At 46.5% G+C, this 20,759-nt stretch overlaps 1 protein-coding gene across 8 annotated transcripts in view; it reads right to left on the bottom strand.

Moving 5' to 3' along the window:
* The window catches only part of TENM3 (teneurin transmembrane protein 3), a 621,635-nt gene that overhangs the window by 2,295 nt on the left and 598,581 nt on the right, over nucleotides 1–20,759 (bottom strand). For all 8 annotated transcript variants that reach the window (XM_066237373.1, XM_066237376.1, XM_066237374.1 and 5 more), the window contains 5 exons: nucleotides 17,924–18,099; nucleotides 16,355–16,590; nucleotides 7,738–8,034; nucleotides 3,831–5,442; nucleotides 1,752–1,882 (listed from right to left, as the gene is read on the bottom strand). In XM_066237373.1, coding sequence (XP_066093470.1) covers nucleotides 1,752–1,882; nucleotides 3,831–5,442; nucleotides 7,738–8,034; nucleotides 16,355–16,590; nucleotides 17,924–18,099 — 2,452 coding nt within the window. The remainder of the gene's footprint in view (nucleotides 1–1,751; nucleotides 1,883–3,830; nucleotides 5,443–7,737; nucleotides 8,035–16,354; nucleotides 16,591–17,923; nucleotides 18,100–20,759) is intronic.

Raw genomic sequence — 20,759 nt, 5'->3', positions numbered from 1 at the left:
CAGTGCACCATATACCCTGGCAAACGATTTAAATTGGGGGCACCTTCACATAGCCATTTCTTATACTACCAGATGTTTGTCTGGCCAGTGTTTCCCAAATGGAAACATCTGTTTCATTTGCAGCAGGGAAAGAAGCATTTGTTTCTCCGCAACTGGGGGCGGCCTCAGTGTCTTTGCTCCGTGATTCCCTGAGCTGCCCTTATGGTGCGTGTTTCTTGACTGAGAACCAGAGCTGTATTTAAAAAATTTCCCAGGAAAATGTTGGCAATTCCATTTGTACAGTAGGGCTTAAATGTTTTTAGACGTGTTGGAAAATCATACACAATTAGGACGTGTTTTTTCATATGCATCAGGAAACTTCAGGGTATCTTCCTGGTACATTATCGGTGTAGATATACTTGCAATTAGAAATTTTAAAATGGTTCCCAGACCCCTGGAAACGGATTGGTTTGGCTTTTTAAATGTAAAGATGACATCTGAAAAAGGAACTGCTTTTATGTTATGAAACATGTACCAGAAAATAGAGGTATTGACAATGTATGTATACACACACACACACACACACGCGCGCGCGCACTGTGTATATGTGTGTGTGTTTGCCATGGAAGCCTTGTCTCTTTGTATTCATTGAAATGGTAGGAAATGGCTTAAGGGGAGGGGAGGGGAATGAAATTTTCCCAAGAAACTCTGCACTCTTATTATGGTGGGGTAACCCAATTTCTTGATCTTTATTCTTGCTTTGAGCCAGAAATTCTGGTGTCTGTGTATTCCTTTCTGATCTTTGAATGGTGGGAATTAAAAGTTCCATTTTTATGCCTAACCAAGTGGCGGCACAGTGGATAGAGCATCAGACTAGGTTGCAGGGAACCCACATTCGAAACCCTGAGGTTGCCGGCTTGAGCGTGGGCTCATCTGGCTTGAGCGTGGGATCACAGACATAACCCCATGGTCGCTGGCTTGAAGCCTAAGGTCACTGGCTTGAACAAGGGGTCACTTGCTCTGCTGGAGCCCCCTAGTCAAGGCACATATGAGAAAGCAATCAATAAACAACTAAGGTGCAGCAACGAAGAATTGATGCTTTTCATCTCTCTCCCTTCTTGTCTGTCTGTCCCTATCTGTCCCTCTCTATCTCTGTCACAAAAATAAATACATAAATAAAAGTACCATTTTTCTGAAATGTCAGCTTTGACTTTGCAATTTTCCATTCATTTTTTCTTTTCTTTTTTCTCAAAACAGTTACAGGCCTCCTGATCTGTTATTTTCAGGAAAATTCCATAAACACCTAGTTGTACGGGGAGCCTAACATTTTTATTTTTGATCCTTTCCTATGAAACGCTGTTAATATTTTTAAAAAGGCGAGCTTCATGGCATTGTGGGCTGCTGATTTGTAATACAGCTGCCCTGCCCTCCTGCTTATAGTATCTTTGCCTTAGGGTCCCAGGGTCATAAAAAGGCTTTCAGGAGGATCTCTCTCGAAACTTTGCACTAAAAATATAACCTTCCTCATTTTATTACCTTTTGATAATGCCTTTCTATATTTTTATTAGCATCACTAGAAAGAGTTAAGCCTGTTTCATTGGCCCCTATTAGCTAAATGCAGAAAGTGTTGGTTTTTTTCCTCTCCAAAAGAGTAAAAAATTAAAAACTGTCTCTGGGACAATCCTCACAAGGGCCGTTTGGTTAAATATGGGTACACAGGACTGAAGTTAGCCATCTATCACCATTTTGTAGTTTTGCTTTTTGTTTCTTACCGGTATATCATCCCACTGCTGACTCCTCACGAGTTCATACGAAGGCTCTGTTAAATCAAATTTGGGAACAGGGAATCCAGGAATAGCATTGTGCAGATGGAAGCCAAATGTCACGAGCCAGCTGTTAACATCTAGGAAAAGAATGTTCCAAATGAGAGGTGTCAGAGTTTATCCTGTGCCTTCATAAATTTAAATTCCTACTTTAAAGAAAACCCCAAATTCACAACCAGAAAAAGAGCACACTGGCCTGTATCCTACAATTCAAAAATCTCCTCTCCATTTTTAGACATGCAGACAATTAACTCAATAGCAGAACTACAGCAAGGGCTACAGCAGAGGCCGAGTAACAGATACTCAGGAGGTCTGAATACAGTGCCGTGCACGCCAGGTTGCATCCTGGGTCAGGAGCGGTGACAAAGAAAGGCAACAGCAATGCACGACGGCGGGAAAGAACCACAGTTGTAGAAAGCAAAGAAATCTGTGTTGTAGTTAGTCTTGCCTACAGGTTGTGTATTGCTGTCTTTCAAAGGCGACTGCCCAAGGACAGAGTTCCACACCCCATTTTCTATGAATAAAAACCCTAAGTTGAGAGTATTAAAAGCAACGGTAGATGCTTAATCACGATGAATGCTGAAAGCTGGCAAAACTGGCAAAGCGCACCAAGTTTCTGATAACCGTCAGTTACGACTCCAAAGGCTCACTGTGCACAGGTGGAAACAAACTTCTTAGGAAGAGAACCTGGAAACCTTTAAAATGATATTTTAAAATATTGCCACGTGACTCCAAAAACCATTAAGCTCAGAAGAAGGCTTTTATTCTATTCTGGAGGTTATAATGTTACAGAACTACTCAGCGGGCTTGCAGCTTTATGAGTGCAGCTGGGTGTAGATTATTTTATATATTAAGCACATTGCTGGAAAATCTGAAATTGCATTTCACCTAATATACTTTGTGCTGTTCCATCTCTCTTTTGATGTTTTTCAGAAAACGCTGCTGCGGCATTCCCTGCAGTCCACGTTGCTAGGAGAGGGTGAATGCAGGAGCTGGGCGCCTGCCGCCTTTCCGCCAGCCCTGTCAACACCTCTTAAATAACCAGTGGTTAACTGCTTGTCAGGATGATGGAGAGCCGCTTGTCTCCGCTTCCTTCTCTGGGGCACACACTCTCACCTCTCTGCCGGGCCGGCAGGTCCTTTGTCTGGGCAGCATGTGGCTCTAAAATTGGTGGTATTCTCCCTCTTTTAAATGGTGGTAGTGGTGGTGGGGAGCAATGAACCCCAAGTTCATCATGTATAATAGAAAGTGATATCTATCTATATATCTATCTATATATATCTATCATCTATCTGTGTTTGGAGAAAATTCTCATGATTGGTGGAATTCTATCTATCTATCTATCTATCTATCTATCTATCTATCTATCTATCTATCTTGTGTTTGGAGAAAATTCTTTCTCATGATTGGTGGAATACTGGAGGCAAGGTTCCCTGCTATGGACAATGTCTGTTGAAGAGTGGAAAGCTTGGGGTGTTAAGTGTTGAAGAGCACTGCCACAGTGACGGGACTTGAATGCAGGTGTGCTCTCAGAAACCCTGAAGGAGAATGCCTGGAGGGTGTTGCTGAGCCAGGCTGTTGAGGAACGAGACTGTCAGCTGGCCCACATGGAGGAGAACTGGGAAAAGCTTCAGGAAGTCCGGAAAAGCAAGAGGCAGACGTGCAGTGAACATGGGGCAGCATTTTGAGAGCCGCACAGAGAACTGAGAAAACGGGTATCTCATTACACCTCCAGTTTGGGGGCTCCAGTGTTGGCATGTTTTTCTGCACCTTCTATGTCACCTTCCTTCAGAGACTGGATTCCATATTGTTTTAGACAATTGTGGCTTTGGGCATAGGTAGGCAGAACAGGCAGGTAGAAGCTATGTCTCAGTTTCCCTTTTTGGTTTCTCTATGGTTTCATAGAGAAATAACATTTAAGGGGTTAGGCATTCAATTTTGCATGAGGAAAGTGTAACACTAAGGCAGCTCCACTAAGCTAAGGATGAAAGTAATCAGTACTTGGAAGGGACAGAAAATTGTGCTTACCTGTGATGTAGTCTTTCACATCATGGATTTTGCTTGCAGGGTTGTTATTCCTGAACATATACAGGTTAAAGGGAGCTGGGTCCTTCCCTATTCTCCTCCAGATTTCTATGTCAGGTGTTGTCCATCGTCCTGCCAAAATGTCATAATCTCTTTCTCCAAAGTGAATTAATTTTGTGAGTGGGTCGTATAAGCCTCCATGAAATCCAATTACTAGCTGAAAGTCAATATTGGAGTCAAAATAGATTTCACCATATGCGGTGTACTGAATCTGTTTTAGCATAAGGCCATTGCTACTGAAAACAGCCAGGGGTGTCCCCGTGTTGTCCGATGCGATATAGAACTCATCCCCGCTGCTGATTTCCATGGCAAAAAGATGTCCCTGGAGATCGTAATAGAGGGAAGTAATTTCTGAACTGGAATGGTTGTAGACATGGGTAATCCTCGTGGGGTAAGTTAGGTCAGCATAAAAAAACTGCAGGTGCTGTCCAAGGCTGGTTTTGGTGGACACTCGCCTTCCCAGGCCATCGTAACGGTAGATCACTGTCCAGCCGCTGCCTTTGCTATAGACCCGAGCTAGGAGCCCCTTGGAACTGTACTCAAAGATCTCCGTGCCCCTCTGACGCAGGAAACCATCTTCGTCCATCCGGTACTGCACGTCGCCCAGCCGAGTGATCCTGTCCCGCAGGTCGTAGCGGAGCGGAGTCAGCCGCGCACTGTTGCTGGGGTTCAGTAGGTGGAGGTTTCCGTTCAGGTCATAGTTGTAACGCCACATGATCTTCTCGTTTAGGTAAACCGTCTGGAGCTGCCCGTCCACATCGTACTCATATGCGTATTTGGTAGTGTTGGCAAAGGGCCCTATTTTGATCTCTCTCTTGGTTACGCGGCCCATGTTGTCATACTGAATTGTAATCCAGTACATGAGTGACCTGAAGATCTCGTACTGAATTTCCTTGATGCGGCCATGCGCATCAAAGTGCTTCGTATACGTCATCACCGCGGTGGAAATGATCTGGTTGATGTCATAATATATCACTCCGAATTTCCCAAACTGCTCGACTTTGCCAGAAATGTCATCAAACTGATAGAGGTCAATGGGCAGTGGCGTTTCGTTGATGACCCCCTGCATGCTGGTCACTCGAAAGCTGTTGTCGTAGCTGTAGTCAAACCTTGCGTTGACCATCCCGTCCTCACTAAAGCGGAAGATCTGCCTGTCGATCAGGGGGCCGATCTGCCTGTACCTGATGGTGCAGATGAACCCGTCGCTCTGCAAGTTGACCGTCTTGAGGACGCCGGCTGTCTCGTCGTAGGTGAAGCTGACCCTTGTGCTGTCATACAGGATTTCTGAGAGCCTGGTCTGCCTTCTGTACTTGAACAAGACCCTGCGGCTTGTGCCCAAGAAGGCTGTTTGCAGAAGCAGCCCCTCCTCGTTGTAGTCCGTGATGACGGAGGCATTGCTTTCTGGGGGGTTGTAGATGTTGCGGTAGTAGCCGATGGACCGGATGGTCTGCATGGTGTGCCGCGCCACGCTGGGCATGGTGATGGCCGACAGCCGGTCCCACATGTCGTACTCGAAGATGTACTGCCTCTGGCTGTGCAGCAGAAGAACCATGGACTGCAACGAGAGAGCACACTGTTACCCCACGCTGGTGGCGGAGGGAGAGCCAAAGCCGATTTAGTGACCATGAGGACGCGGAAATGTTCCGCTCGAGACAACGGTTTTCATTTTAGCTGAGTTATTCCTGACCTTACATGTGGTTAACGATTCCCTGCCTGATTTGCCTGGATGCTTAACTGTGAGGTGTTCTGCAATGAGTGACCCAAGATTCACAACGTGCTGTGTATCAGGACTGACCCCTTCCTTTCCAGATGCTCATAGCCAAGCGGCAGGTGGTCAGTGGTGCTGGAGAAGTCGCGATGCTGGCGCAGGTAAAGCCGCTTCGAAGGCGCCATTTCAAGGAGAGAGCAGCGCATGGGAAATGCAGTGCTCTCCATAACTGGCAATCATTTACTAAGGTGGCTTCCCCCCCCTCATTTGATTGAAGAGCCACTCAAATCATGTATTAATTTAGCCTGACCTGTGGTGGTGCAGTGGATAAAGCGTCGACCTGGAAATGCTGAGGTCGCCGGTTCAAAACCCTGGGCTTGCCTGGTCAAGGCACATATGGGAGTTGATGCTTCCTGCTCCTCCCCCTTCTCTCTCTCTGTTTCTCTCTCTCTCCCTCTCTCTCTCTCCTTTCTAAAATGAATAAATAAAATAAAAATAAATATTTAAAAAAAATCATGTATTAATTTGTGGTGGATTTGGGGGAGGCGCAAAGCATTCAAAATATTATTTTATGAAGAAGAGACATTAAAATTAGCCCAAAATGGATAATGTGTACATAAAGCATCAAAGTCAGCAGACATTGCTAAATTAATCATGTGAGTGAGCACTATAAATGCCCTTAATAGAAATATATGTATCTAGATACATTGCTTTTTGTTTGCAAATTCTTGTGTAGCATCTGTACTGACAATAAAATGTACATTTTGAAAATTCCCTTTTGTGAGTACTAAATCTGTTTTGTACCTCAGGTGCTGTAAAAAGAGTTTCTAGGTTATACTTGGCTTTGGTGCTAATTATGAGGTGAATAACTATGTCAATAAAAATAAGCTTGGTTTATTTTGCAAGTCACTGCAGGAAGAGAGAAGGCATGAATTTATTGGGTCAACATGAATGGGCTGGGTAAGGGAAGCTTGATGGTCACACTGAGCACGGGCAGCTCCTGCCTCCAGCAAGCCTCTCTGGACGCTGTCAGCCCGGACGGAAAGACTGCAGGGCCAGAGGCTGCTTCGGACAGGAGCCCTCCTGGGACTTCTGCACTGCTTGTGACAGAGAAGTAAGCCCTTGTCCAAGGCTCATGCTTTTCCCCAGGATTGTCCACCACCTTCTGAAGCGGTTTGCAGAAGCCTCTCTGTGGGCATATCTAGGGGGGCTTGTGTATGCAGGCTGTGTCAGTGTCTGGAGGGTGGCCCCTATAGTGTGCATTCTCCCAAGGGGAACAGGACTACGGCTGCATTCACAGGAGTCAGCCTGTAGTTTTACAGTCATTTAAAATCACAGCTGATGGTGGGTAGCAAAGGAAGCATCCCATGGAATGTGCTCTTTGGTGGGTCATAAGTCTTAAGAAATGAATCACAGGGAGATAATCCTTTCTCTCTCCTTCCTTTTACCTTCACTCCCTCCTGGCCCCAGTCAATACCCCACACCACGCATCACATGGCTGAGCACTTGACACACGTGCAACCTGAAGTCTGTTTTGGTATTGCTCGCAGTCTCTAAGAACGGGAAAAGCCTAAGCTAGCCTGCTTGCCTTTTCCATGCGGGAGAAGGAAGAGATGCCACAGTGTACCCGAAATGTGACTTCCTAAAAATAAAGTAGGCTCTTTTGTTAGGAACGCATAATAAATAGGATCCACGTGCTTTCTATGGTTCTGTCGAATTCTGCTGGCTACCATAAGGACCTGACCATGGTCCCTGTGCCGACGTAAAGCTCCTTCCTAAACGAAAGAGCTGGCATTGAGATTATTTACACATGACTTCCACGCCCAAGGTCTAATTTGTGAACGTTGCTGACTATGACCTATCGGCTTGGCAGGTGGGCAGCGTTATTGCTTGTTTGTTTACAGCGTAAATCACTTAACAGGGTCTCAGATAGCAGGACTTAACTAAGGAGAAAATGCTTTGCTAATGCAGAAATTCATCACCGCTGTGCGGATGTGACTTACATACTGATGCTTGGAAAATAAATGGAACTCTGTCACATGTCAGTCCCCCCCCCCACCCTCTGCTACAGTGTTCTTGAAGATTGCTGAAAAAAATGCTAGTCACTGACTCCCTGTTTTCACCGTGAGCGTGCAGACATACCTTTTCCAAGTACGTGTAACTCCATGTTTTCCCATCAGCAAAGACCCGTGACACAATCCTCCCCTGTCCATCATAATCGACTTTCTCGCTGGTGGTTCCTCGCTGGATGCTGGCGATTTGACCTGTGGACGCATAGGTGACGTTGACGGCCATCAGCTTGCTGCTGGGCAGCCAGAGGGTCGGGTGTCCCGACGTGTCGCAGGCAATCCTCAGTAGAAATTTACGGTGGTCGTCATAGATCTTCTCTGTCTTTGTTGTTCGATCAAAGTCAACTGAAAGGAGATTCCTGCCATTAACCTGTTAGAACACAAACAGGAGGATTAAATAAATCATGCTAATCCACTACCAGTCCCTTATTACCCTTCAGTGGCCCCACCATTGTTTAAACACCATTTTATGGTGATTGATTCTCTTTGTCAGTAAATTAATTTAGCAACTTCTTGGGCACAAGTGCAAGGCGGTAGATTAACTGCTCTTTTAAAAGGTTTCATTAAGCAGAAGGACAGCCTGGCGTTTGTTCAAAACCTTTTCAATTAAATTTTGTAAACTTGAGCAACTGATAAGAAAAATATCAAAACATATTTGCTTTAAAGTTTGTTAAGATGCGAAGGTGGGAAACGTGACATCCCTGTCAACTGCTCAAAGCCCCTCCCGCCACGAGCACTGGAAAATAATTGCTCGGTAGATTAATCACGGCTATATTAAATAAAACAGTGGTAAGTGTGACTGTAGCCCTTTGTAGAGCAGTTAAGTATGAGTTGGAACCCACATTACCGTAAATTATTAATGAGTTGAAATAGCAGGAGGTTACAAACACGATCATTACTTTTGGCCAAATGTGGAAATGTCACAACTTTTTCTAGTGCCTTTTCCTTGGAGAACATCTGGTTAACCGGCGGGACTTCAGACCCTCTACCCACACGTCTACACGGTCTGATTCTTGTGATTTGTTTATAAATCTGGCACCATGTGGCTGCGACAGGGTCTTTGCGTGGCTCTGTGCCACATCCAGAATCTTCGACCACATTCTGGCTGTTACCGTCTGTGACCCAAGGCACATGCAAACCAGCTGCAAACCAGCCGGCGTCACTGCACTGGGGAGGGGGCCCTGGTTAAACTGTACAGTAGCCTGCAGTGTCCACGGACTGGGGACCCCCTCAGAATGAGGGCCACGCCACCACTCTCCGGTCTGCTAGAGCACCCGAGTGGCAGCGGTGGCTGGTATGTTAACTATTTGGATTGTGAAAAATGAAATGGGAGCATCTTAATTTCATATGACCGTGTCCTGGCTAGAACCTTCAAAATGGACAGTGTCAGCTGACTAGTGATATACAGACACACACCCATCTACACCTACCTGCACACACACAGACACACACACACACACACACACACACGGTGGACAAAAGTAGATCTGCAGTTGTGAGTATGCAAAACACATGGGTTTATTCTTGTATTACTATTTATCAATTATTGTATTATTTCCCATACAAACTGTAAGCCCACTTTTGGACCCTGCATATTTGTAAATATATGTGTAGGTACTTATATCATATATGTATATGTACATTAAATGTGGGATAAAACTAATCTGTGCATTCTATCATTGGCATTACACAAGCCCCATGAAAAAATATTCCTTAAAAACCTTTTCAATTAGCTGTCCAAGGGGAGTGCTGTGAAGTGTGTGTGAAGGTAAAGATAAAAGCTAATGAGGAATTCATGTCTTACAGACAAAGTGATGGGGGAGGGGGAGAAAAAGCACCCAGAGAAGAATCACAGAAAACAAGAGGGAAGCGCCCTGGATGGATGTTAGGAGAGCTTCATTTTTTCCCTTCTATTAGATCCACCTGCAGTGGAAGGAAGCACAGAACTGCTGTAGCAGAAACTGGTGTGTATTGGCGTGGGGTGTATGCGTGTGGTGTCTGCACGCACGTGGGGGGTGTATGTGTGTGCAGGTGTGACTGTGCGCGCACGTGCGGGGTGTACGTGTGTGTGTGTGTGTGTGTGTGTGGTGTGTCTGCGCATCTGTGGGCTGTACACGTGTGGGTGTGTGCACGCACATGAGGGGTGTACATGTGTGTGTGTGTGTGTGGTGTGTCTGCGCATCTGTGCATGTGTGGGGTGTACACGTGTGAGTGTGTGCACGCATGTGAGGGGTGTACATGTGTGTGTGTGTGGTGTGTCTACACATCTGCGCATGTGTGGGGTGTACACGTGTGGGTGTGTGCACGCACGTGAGGGGTGTACACGTGTGGGTGTGTGCACGCATGTGAGGGGTGTACATGTGTGTGTGTGTGGTGTGTCTACACATCTGCGCATGTGTGGGGTGTACACGTGTGGGTGTGTGCACGCACGTGAGGGGTGTACACGTGTGGGTGTGTGCATGCACGTGAGGGGTGTACATGTGCGGATGTGTCTGCGCACATGCGCGGTGTACTGTGCGCGGGGAGTCTGTGCTCATGTGCGGGCTGTACGTGTGTGCGGTGCGTCTGTGTGCATGTGCATGCTGGGAAAAGGAACCCCGGAGCCTGATGTCTGATAGGGCCTGACTTTGGGTGTTAACCCTATGAATCTGTTTTTTCCTCTTTTTCCTTCTGTAAACAAACAGACTACATCAGAGCCTTCAGGTCTGTCTTGCAGGGATTGCGATGTGATCCAGACTAACCAGCTGAAGGCCTCTGGGCTTCCCTTTTCTCCCGTGGAAGCGTGGAAGCGTCTGCATCCTGGTTGCTCCCTGCCCTCTGTGAATTCTCTGAAACTTTCATGAGCTCAGGTTTGCAGAACGCTTTGTGTACCCTGGGAACTAGCCACTCGCTAAGGCGACCACTACATATTTGAGAGTCTGAAGGAAGACTTGATTTGATTTCAAATTAACTGAAGACTCAGTTGGCAGAATGCGGCTCCTCACTTTATATTTGTGCAGCATTTGAGATGTCTTCAGAAGAGGTTTTGCACCGTTCAGCTGGTTAAATGGTTTCCTACAGCTCTTGTGTTTCTCAGATTTATGATCGAAAAGAAGGCAAAAAACCTTCTCCAAACCCCGAATGTTTCGGTTTCCCCGTTTTCCTTCCCTCGAGGATCCCAGGCTGCAAAACAGCCCTGCGAGGCTGACAGTGTCGCCCCCTGGGCTGTGCTGCCCACGGTCCTGCCCCATCTGTTCGCATTTTACTTTGTATTCATTTTAACTTGTATCTTCTCCACTCTTTACTGACTTCCTCGGCCTTCCCTTTATCTTGGCAACATTCCCTGCGGTTGGAGCACAAGAAATCTGGACTGCAGATCTGACATGATGGTTCCGGAGCAGAGGAGAGCGAAGAGACAGCCCCGGGCCCGCCCCTCGCCGCTCAGCACTGCCCGCGGGCCCTGGATGTGCGTTCTTTGCTTTGTGAGTTCTGGCCGTACGTCCTCATCAGCGCATCCAAGCGAAAATCTCCTTACTGCTGCCATTGTGTGAGCCGCCGTGCCGGACACGGCACCACATGGAAACGTGGGAGACCAAACATCTGGAGAGAAGTTTAATTTTTCTTTTATCCAGACAAATACTGTATGCGGCGCCCCGCCTTGTCTCCTCAGACCGAGGTAATGAGGTAAGCCTGAGAATGGGGCTGTGTTTCCCCTGCGTTCCCAAGCCAAGGTTTTCACCGTTCTTACTTTTCCAGACACCAGTCGCTGTGATTCAATATGTAAAATTTCAAAAGATATTAAAAAAAAAATGTTTCCCCCCCAATCCCTCCCAAACACGTCCAGTCTTTCTCCTCTGGGTTGTAAACGCAGTGCTGAAGTCAGGGGGCTCCGCACCTCGTCCCGCTGAACTACACCTTTATGGAATCAGGGCGACGCAGCAACTTTTTTTTTTTTTTTTTACAATCATAAAGCATCAGCATTGTTCCATGCCCCAGTGGCTTTTAAATAAATATTTTTAATATAAAAATATCAAGTTAAATAGTTCACCAAAGATGAAAAAAAAAAAAAAGAATTTGACATCATCATTATTACACCTCCCGTAACGTAAAAATGAATCCAAGTGTTGGGTCTGGATAAGAGAGCACCGTGGACTCCTCTGTGACGGCAGCACTTCCTTGGAGGAGGCATGGAAAAGCCCCGTTTTGATCACGTGGACTTCTCTGTGACGGACAGCACTTCCTCGGAGGAAGCATGGAAAAGTCCCGTTTGCAGAGATCACGTCCAGCACAACTGTAATTAATCACAGTGTGCTTTGACATGGGAAAGGGGGGGCAGTTATTTGTCCTGTGGAATGCTTGAAAAACTAAGGCATAAAGACGTTTAAATGTGTCTTTCTGCTTAAAGACATACAGTACAATCGGATTATATTCGCGTATCTGGAATGTTATGAAGGAAAGTGAGGAAAGGCTGGCTCATTACCCAGCACACTCGGTGACAGTATCTTGACTTCCCCGGGTCCCCGTTGGAACATCAATGGGCTGCAGACTGTTTTGTGTCTCTCCGCACGTCAGCAAGTGCTAACTGCTTTGTAGGGCCCTACTCTAGGCTCTGCCACTCAGATTCAAGTGAGAAACAGCCTGTCACACACACGTGACCAGCATAATAAGGTTTAAATATGCAATCATATTCATGTATGCCTTTAAACACACTTTGGCTTGCAAATATTGAGAATTTCTTTTTAAAAATAATTCACTAATTTTTTTTTTCCCTTATAAGCAACTGAATTCTGGGCGCATTTAGAAGATGAATTGTATTATTAGAGAGCCATACATTCAAAGGCTGGTTCCGAAATCTACCCCGGACAAAAATTAGGAATATTTACTAAACATTGTAAGTCAAAGACCAGCAACTATTATGCATGTGTCTTTTAAAAACAAGTTTAGCTATAAATAAGGAAGCTAAGGAACAGTCTAATCACCGTTCCTCTATGTTTCCCACGGCTCCTCCTGATTTCACTGGTGGTAATTTCCCTGTATCCACCACCCGTGTTCTCCTAAGTGCATTATTTTACAGAAAATGCTTTCATGTTGCTAGTGTCTTATATAACGTTTCCTTCCCTAATCCTTGCCTTTTTTTTAACACTTAAAACTACTGTATCTTGTATTCTATCTATTGTATCTATGCAACTTTGTATCTAGTGTTAGATTTGTTTAGAGAGGTCAAACGTTTGCAAGGTTGTGCTGTGCACATGGCCCCCTTCTCAGTGAGAGCTAGATACAACGAAATAAATAGCCCCTCTCATAAGCTGACTTCTCCTCACTCACTCATTGATTGAATACATGTTTGAGCGCCCACCCTGTGTCAGGCACACAGCTAAACTGAGGTCAATAACTTAAACATGAAAAGAACTTCCTGCTAGGATGTGAGAGAAGATGAGAGAGGAGACGTTCTTTGTTTGTGGAGAGGGTGGAAGGCTGATGGGGTGGCTTTACGGCTGACTCCCGGACTGTGGCGGACTCCAGGTCTTATCCTGAGACCAGGTTTTCCTACCCTCCCTTTCTCCTTAGAGTTTCTCTCTCAGAATCCACTGAGGAATGCAACGCGCAGTTGGAGCTGGCATATCCAATCTAATCTTGGAAGTAAGAAACCCTTCCTTGATGTGATGCTGGCATTGTCTCTAGGAGAACAATCACACCTATCAGCTGGAAATCTCCCTGTAGTGTAGCGCGAGGCACGGATCATTTTAAACAGCGTATTTTCCGAACCGCCTTGCTGCGGCATTGTGGCTTTGCTGTTTGGAAGGCGACTAACACCACGCCTGTGTGCGTTGGTCTCTTCCTCCCCAAAGTGGGGAGTTTCTTCATTTAGACTCAGGGAACCAGCAACGTAGGGTTGGATTTCCCCCCTTTTCCTCTGCCTAATTTCTATTTATGTCTAAAAAGGCAGTGTTACTGAAAGAAAAAGGGATATATTTAGAGTCATAGCTTGTCACAGAGAACAGCGGGCAGCAGATTCCAGGGTGTGTTTCTAGGCAGAGCATGGCCCGACTCTTCCCTCTTCTGGCATTTTCCTGACAGCCACCAGAATAGCTCCTTCCTGTCCCCCTGCTGTGTGGGCATCAATGCCTGAGGTCTGTGTAGGGCGGAGAGCCTCCCGTTAGGGTTAGGAGCCCACGATCGGGCCTTTTGTGTTTGAAGCACGCTCACATTGTCCCACGTGATTCTGTAACAGGGGTGGGAAACGGGCAGAACAGGGTCAATTTTATAAACCCACAATATAGCTCTCTCTGATCATGTCCGTATCACGAGCTCGTATCTAGATTGTATATTATTTAGACCACGATACAGATGTCATTAGATAGATAAGGAAGGTGAGGTTTCCAGATGATGTCCTTTTCCCAGAAGGTTCATTACTAGTGAAGAAGTGCAGCCCAATTCTAGAAGCTGTCGTTTTTGAATTCCAGTTCAGGACCGTGTTTCAGGGGAGCAGAACGTGGGGCACACACGTGAGCAGGGTCGTTGAGCCCTCGGATGAAGTCAGTCCTGTGACGGAGCCTGCGTGGGTGTGTACAGCACGTGTGCGTCAGGGGCGGCTAAGTGAAGATACAGCCTTGAACTGGCTCCCATTCATAGCATCCCCACGTTGGGCAAATGAGTTTGTAAAATTTGTATTTTTTGAGTTTGCTCACTTTTAGTGTTAAAAAATGGCACTGGGCAGCGCCAGGTATGTGATCTGTGAAATTGCAAATTACCTTCCTGCTTGGGAAGGGCCCTTGTTTGCTGAAGGAGAGGTTTTTCGTGTCAGAAAGTTTTGGAATAGGAGAGGAGGCAGAGAAAAAAGAAGCCATGTTTGCAGAGTGAGAGTAGAGAGAAAGTAGAGTGTTGAAGGAGAAGCCATGTTTGCAGAGTGAGAGTGGAGAGAATGCAGGGTGCTGAAGGAGAAGCCATGTTGACAGAGAAGGGGAAGGGGTGCAGATGGGGAACCAGAGCTGAGGGGCTTTGCGAGCTCCGCTGAGACTGCTGGGGCCTTTGATTCTAGGAGGAACCGGAGAAGACTCTCTTGGTTGTGGAACTGGAGGGAAGTGTTTTCCCTGTGTGTTGGCGCATTGGCTGGTGTGAGACTTGAATAAAGGAACGGCGCCCCATTCTTTGGCTCCACTGTTTCTTCACCGTCTGCCTGAATCCAATGAGAACCTGCATACGAATGGCCACGATGGGGGTGACCCTGCGCCTTACACCCCAGGAAGCAGCGTCCCGGGGAGACGCAGAGAGGGCGGAAGCAGAGCGGCATTGCCAGCAGCAGCCGAGCCCGAGGCTCAGCCAGGGCAGAGCAGCAGCAGGAGTGGACGGTGGCCACAGCCCCAGACCCCGGCAAAGTGACCTGGCACAAGTCTGAGCCTGCTGTCTTGCCCATCGCTTTGCTCTCAACCCCAGTCCTGTTCCTCCTTGTAGCGTTCTATTGCTTCTCCCCCCCCCAGCTGACCTCCCTCCAGCCTCCCCAGCTCCTGCCTGCCAGGACTCCCGGCCCAGGGGGGCTGGGACTCGGGCATCCTGGCTCACACAGCCTGGGGTATAGTTAGGATGGCAGCAGATGGCATTGGTTCCAGAAGACCCTATATTTAGAGTCCTAAACATCTGCCTTGCAATTAGAGTCAGATTATAACCCAGAAGTTGCATACAGTATGCACTTACCTTGAAGGTGTGTCAAGGTAATAATGCTGGACTGTTTATAATAACAATTTTCATGCGGAACAGAAGGACATTAATTATATACTCCCTAGATCTTGTTCTCTTGCCTTGATTTTAGGTACTTTTGTTTCACAGCAAAAAAAAAAGTACTTTTAAGGAGTAGTTATCTATAGTTATCTGATAAACTAAAATCTGTTTACTGATAGAATGAACTGGGTTCAGTTTACAGCAGCCTGAAGGTGGATTCCTGGTAACCTGTGTTTTAATACTTAATCTATGTTGTCTTAGATTACGTACTAAATAGGTGTCATAAATCACCGCTCGCTTCTGAGATATATTTGGCCCACAATGTGAAATGGAGGGAAAAAAACCCAAATAGTTAAACCAGGGAATCAGAGAACATTGTGCCAAGATCAAGTACAGTAGCATAATCAGAAGTACCATTACATTTCTCCTCAAAATAACAGAAACCCATAGCAAGGGGCAGCAGTGAGGTTCTGATGCTAACGCTCTTCTGTGTGCCCAAGCTTTGCTTTAAAAATATTGAGAATGCAAAGAAATAATCCACCTCTCATTGGCCGCCACCTCTTTCAATGTACATCTTCATGATTTGGGAAAGTGAATATTTAAGCCAATTCCTAATTACCTCCATCCCCACCTTAGGAAGCCGTCAGCCTGACCGGGTAAAGGAAAAGCATAAGATTTTACAGTTCACGTTAGTAAAATAAGAATTGACATCCAGGCCATGTGAGACTGTGCCACATGCCAATTTCCTGATTTCCCAGAGAAGAATTCTTTTTAATCACAGGTATGTTGAGAAAACCCTCTTCTCAAATAGAGCATTTATTATGGATGCTCTAGAGGCTGGTGGGTGGCAATATGTCGTGCTGTAAGGAAGGCACTACCCTGAGAGCAGCGCCCACAGAGGAGGGCAAGTAGGGATGAGCCCGCGGTCTGCCCGTGGACTGTCCACTTGGCTCAAGGGACTGGCGGCCATCGCCTGTTCTCTGACACTTACTTACCCTGAGCTTGCGGCCGAAGACGTTGACCTTCCCTTGGGCTTGCTCTTTCCGGAATCTCCATTCCACCAGATTTTGGCCGTTTTCACCAGGAAGGGTCATGTTCCTCTTGGCGACGGTGGGATTGGCAGTGCCGGCCAGAACGTGCGGCTCCGTCTGGTAGTGGGAGTCGAGGCCGCTGGCATAGATGATTCTCAGGGAGCCGTCGTAACCCACCTGGTAGCTGTTCCTTAGCTGATCTGCAGAACGAGACGCAGAGACCGTGAGCCGCAGGGAAGGACCCCACGCTCTGGCGGGTGTGGTTAGGAGGGACACGCGTTTCTAAAATGTCCACCGGACCCCGTTCGTAAGGACATAAAAAGTGTTTAATGATGTCCTCTTCGAAAGTGATAAAACAGCTCTGATTTCTGGCATTTTGTGCTGTCACGAGTTTGGCTATTAAAGGAAAACTTTAGGGGCATTTAAAGTCCTTTTCCATTTTAATAGATTTCTTTTTCTCATTTGCCTGCCGCAATAAACGAGGGCTCCACCTCCATGCAGAAGGCTGTAAACATTTTGCAAAGAGCCAAGTCTGGAGCTGGTGTGCCACCTCCAGCGTCCACAAGAGGCACCCCCTCTCCCGTCCCTGTATCTTCTGTCAGAGAACTTTTGAAAAGATTCAATATCTATACTTAGTATACCAAAAATATAAGGTAATATTCCCCCCTGAAACTAACTTTAAAAAGAGAGAGTCATCTTATATTTGGCACAAAAAACCCACTTTCATATGGTAGGCTACGTGCTTCAATTTAAAATGTTGGCACGGTATGGGACCAGCTGGGGAGTAAATGAATTCAAGCAAGGCTGATTTTAGATGATTGTGGAGATTACCTGAGAAAATTTGTAAAATACATAAATAAATAAAAATAAAATAAAATAAAGGAATCAAAGAAGTTTAAATCAGATTGAGCCATTAATCTTAGGGTCACGACCTCACAATTTCAACTGTCACTGGAAAACGGGCTTTCTCAGGGTTCCCTCCCAAAGGAGAAGGGCAGGAGGCTCCACCACAGAGATGTCAGACACGTGTGTGCCTCTCGCGTGAAGAGACTTAGAGCTCAGTTATTACAGGAATGGGTATTTGGGATCGGAATAACATTTCCAGGGACCACATCCCAGGGGCATTCTGACACCGTGTCACACCGATTCAGAAAGGGCTGTCTGCGCCTCCAGCCACGGTATTTCCACGGCAGCGACCACGACACGCTCGGGAAAACTGGAAGTTGACTCAGAAAGGGCCCGATGATGTTCGTGAAGAGCGGAGTTAAGTTGTTTTATTAAGTGGGTATGGAAAAAGGCGCCATTTCCAGGTTAACGTATGGTCGTATACAGTCTGTAACTTGACAGTATGTACGGGTAGCTCAATAAGCATTACCTGTAGACATGAGACTGTTTCATCAACATCTCTAGAGGGTTATATTGGCACCCTCCCTGTTCCGGTTCATCTTAGAAAATGGGGTTGCCACATTCTGTGTCGGGGCTAGTAAGCCCTACTTCAAAACGATCGGTTTCAGATTACGCTTTCGTGTTTACCTTGGACCATGGTGTAGAAAGAGTCAATGGAGGACAAATTGGAAGTGATGCTGACATCTTCTTCCCGGCTGGACGACTCGAGGTCCACTGTGATCGCCTTGTCCATGTCGCCGTGCAGGTTTGTGACCACGCCGGTTGGAAACGTCACATTCGTCAGACGACCTTCGCTGTCGTAGCTGAATGCAAAGGCATCGACTCCGTGTTAAAAGAAGAAGAAAGTGTAGGTTCTCCTTATAAACATAATGCACAGCAACGTTAGCTGCACAAATTTGGAAGAATATTTGTCTTTGTGCAAGAGCTCTGTGGGCCGAGGACTTCAAACATGCTTTGAAGTAATCAAAGCCTGTTTAACAGAGAGAAACCTTGCCGGTGAGAGCGAGAGTAAACAGAACGGCTCTCCACCTTGCACACTGCTCTTTGAAGTGGGACCCAAACCCTCCTGCACGTCTAATTTGCTCTTTCAAAGGGAACATGTTTGCTGATATCAAATTCCTTAGTATTCGTCTATATTTCCCGCAAAGTAGACTTAATTTGCTGTTGTGTCAGTTTTTAAAGTTTTACTAACTTCGGCTCGTATGGTAGTCCTATATGAATAGATACAGTATAGACAACTATATTACGTCTACCTACCTGTATGGTTGTATCGGCATATTTAAACATGCTCTTTTAGTATATCGAGGACATCTTTAACAAATTAATACAGTCTTTTAAAGACTTTATTTCTCAGTGACTGACATATCATATAATGGTAAATTGGGACTTAGATGTTGGTTGGGATAGAGATAATAATCTATCTCATCTGTCCTGACACTGTAGGGATGGGTGGTATTTTGAATGATTATGTTTACTGAAATGAGATGTAGTATTTACTGTCAATGATTACTTGCTTTTTTATTATACACTTACTCCTTTACCATATAGTACATGAGACTCTTATAATTTAAATGTTAAGATATATTTCAAAAAGTCTGTGCCACTAAATACGCATTATAGATACATTTAACTAAAGAACTGGCTTCTCCATTTGTGGTAGCATCAGAGAACATTTCAAAAAGAAAGAAAAAGAAAGCAAATTGCTGATGAAAAACTGGGGGTTTCCCTGGGACAACAATGTATAAGGCTGGATTACAGATTGAGACGAAAGAGCGTCATTAATAACTTGGAGACTCAAACCAAGTCCTACCTGATGTATAAGCCCAGATGCAGAAGGAGAGAAATCATCTCACTAGTGGAGAACAGACATCACCGGGGGAGGGAAACAGTGGACATCTCTAACTCGTAGGGATCAAGAAAAGTAGTTAAAGGACATTTTGTTATAAAAGGACAGAAGGCTGTTAGTAAAAAATTAGCTTTGAAACATGCAGCTAATCAGGGGTCTCAAACTCAACTCAGCATGTGGGCCGCAGAGCAAGATCACAGCCGTTCAGCGGGCAGCACTAGGTCTACAAAAGGCAACTGTTACGCAACACTTTTCTCACTGCAGTTGAAAACAAAAAAAAATCAGTACAAAATTGTTCGGTGGGACGCATGCGGCCCACGGGCCGCGAGTTTGAGACCCTAGGTGATCAAAGCAGAGAAGATTCAGGAAGGGCGATGTCACCGTGGAGAGCAGGCAGGAGGGAAGACCCAGGAAAGCGGAGCACGGATGACCGCTCAGGACCCGTGAGCGGTAGACCCCGTTACTTCTGTGGGGACCGTCTCAGTCAGGTCACGGGTCTGACTGACTTGTTCTGACAGTCTGCCGGGCTGCTTAGCCAGAGGCGGGAACGGGCACCCAGAACGGAGCGCGGAGAAGCGCAGAAGAAGAGAGAGCGCCATTAAGGGTAGTCCCTGTTTGGACCCATAAAAGGCAGAGCTGAAATAAAGAAGCACACACGCTCCTCCCTCCCCCCCACCAGCTCAAACGCCCCGAGCAGATGAAGGCTTCAACAGGAGACATCCAGCCTGGTTTATTGCTGTCATTGCTTTTTTTTTTTGAAGAAATTACTGCTCTTAAAGAAACATACCTGCATAGGTATTTATACAGCATTTCTGACAAAACCAGCCTACCGTTCAGTCTTAACCTGCACAAAACTCTCGCATCACAGTATGTTTCTCATAGTCTAATGTGAAGACTACGTTACTGTGTTTTGAAAAAAACGAAGGCCCGTTGGCACGCTCCCATGTGAAAGATAGCTTGGCACCGCTGCACTCCCCTCGCCCTGCCTTCCACAGATGGAGAAGAGAAACTGCGGCGTGGTTAGGTCACTTGGCCAGGGTTTGACCACATCTCATGATGGGGCCATGGCCGGACCTTCCACGCGCGGGACCCCAGGTCAGGAGCCCGCGTAAATCACAGGGCGTGGTTGACCCTGGACACCTCCTGCTCTCTGTAGATAATGCCACCTGCCAGCGCTCTGCTGACTTCACGCTTGCTGTTGCCACTCACCTGCCCCTTTCAACCTTTCTGCTGGTTTATGGTTCCTAGCTCCCTTCGGTGTCAAGTGGGAACGTCCCCTTTCTCTCACAGAAAGCGTTCCTGCACCCTGTGCCTCTGCTCCCTGCCGGCTCGCCACACACCCCATGCGCTGCTGGGCAGGACGCCGGGCACGTGGCACAGGCCACGGGAGGCCGAGCATTCAGACGCGAACCTATTCGCCTTGGGTTCCTGGGTAAGTAGAAGTACAGCCTGACCAGGCGGTGGCACAGGTGGACTGGGATGTGGAAGGACCCAGGTTCGAGACCCCGAGGTCACCAGCTTGAGTGCGGGCTCATCTGGCTTGAGCAAAAAAAAGCTCACCAGCTTGGACCCAAGGTCGCCGGCTCCAGCAAGGGGTTACTTGGTCTGCTGAAGGCC

This window comes from Saccopteryx bilineata, chromosome 6 (genome assembly GCF_036850765.1).
Source record: "Saccopteryx bilineata isolate mSacBil1 chromosome 6, mSacBil1_pri_phased_curated, whole genome shotgun sequence".
Classification (NCBI taxonomy): domain Eukaryota; kingdom Metazoa; phylum Chordata; class Mammalia; order Chiroptera; family Emballonuridae; genus Saccopteryx; species Saccopteryx bilineata.
This window is presented reverse-complemented; position numbering and strand designations above follow the sequence as displayed.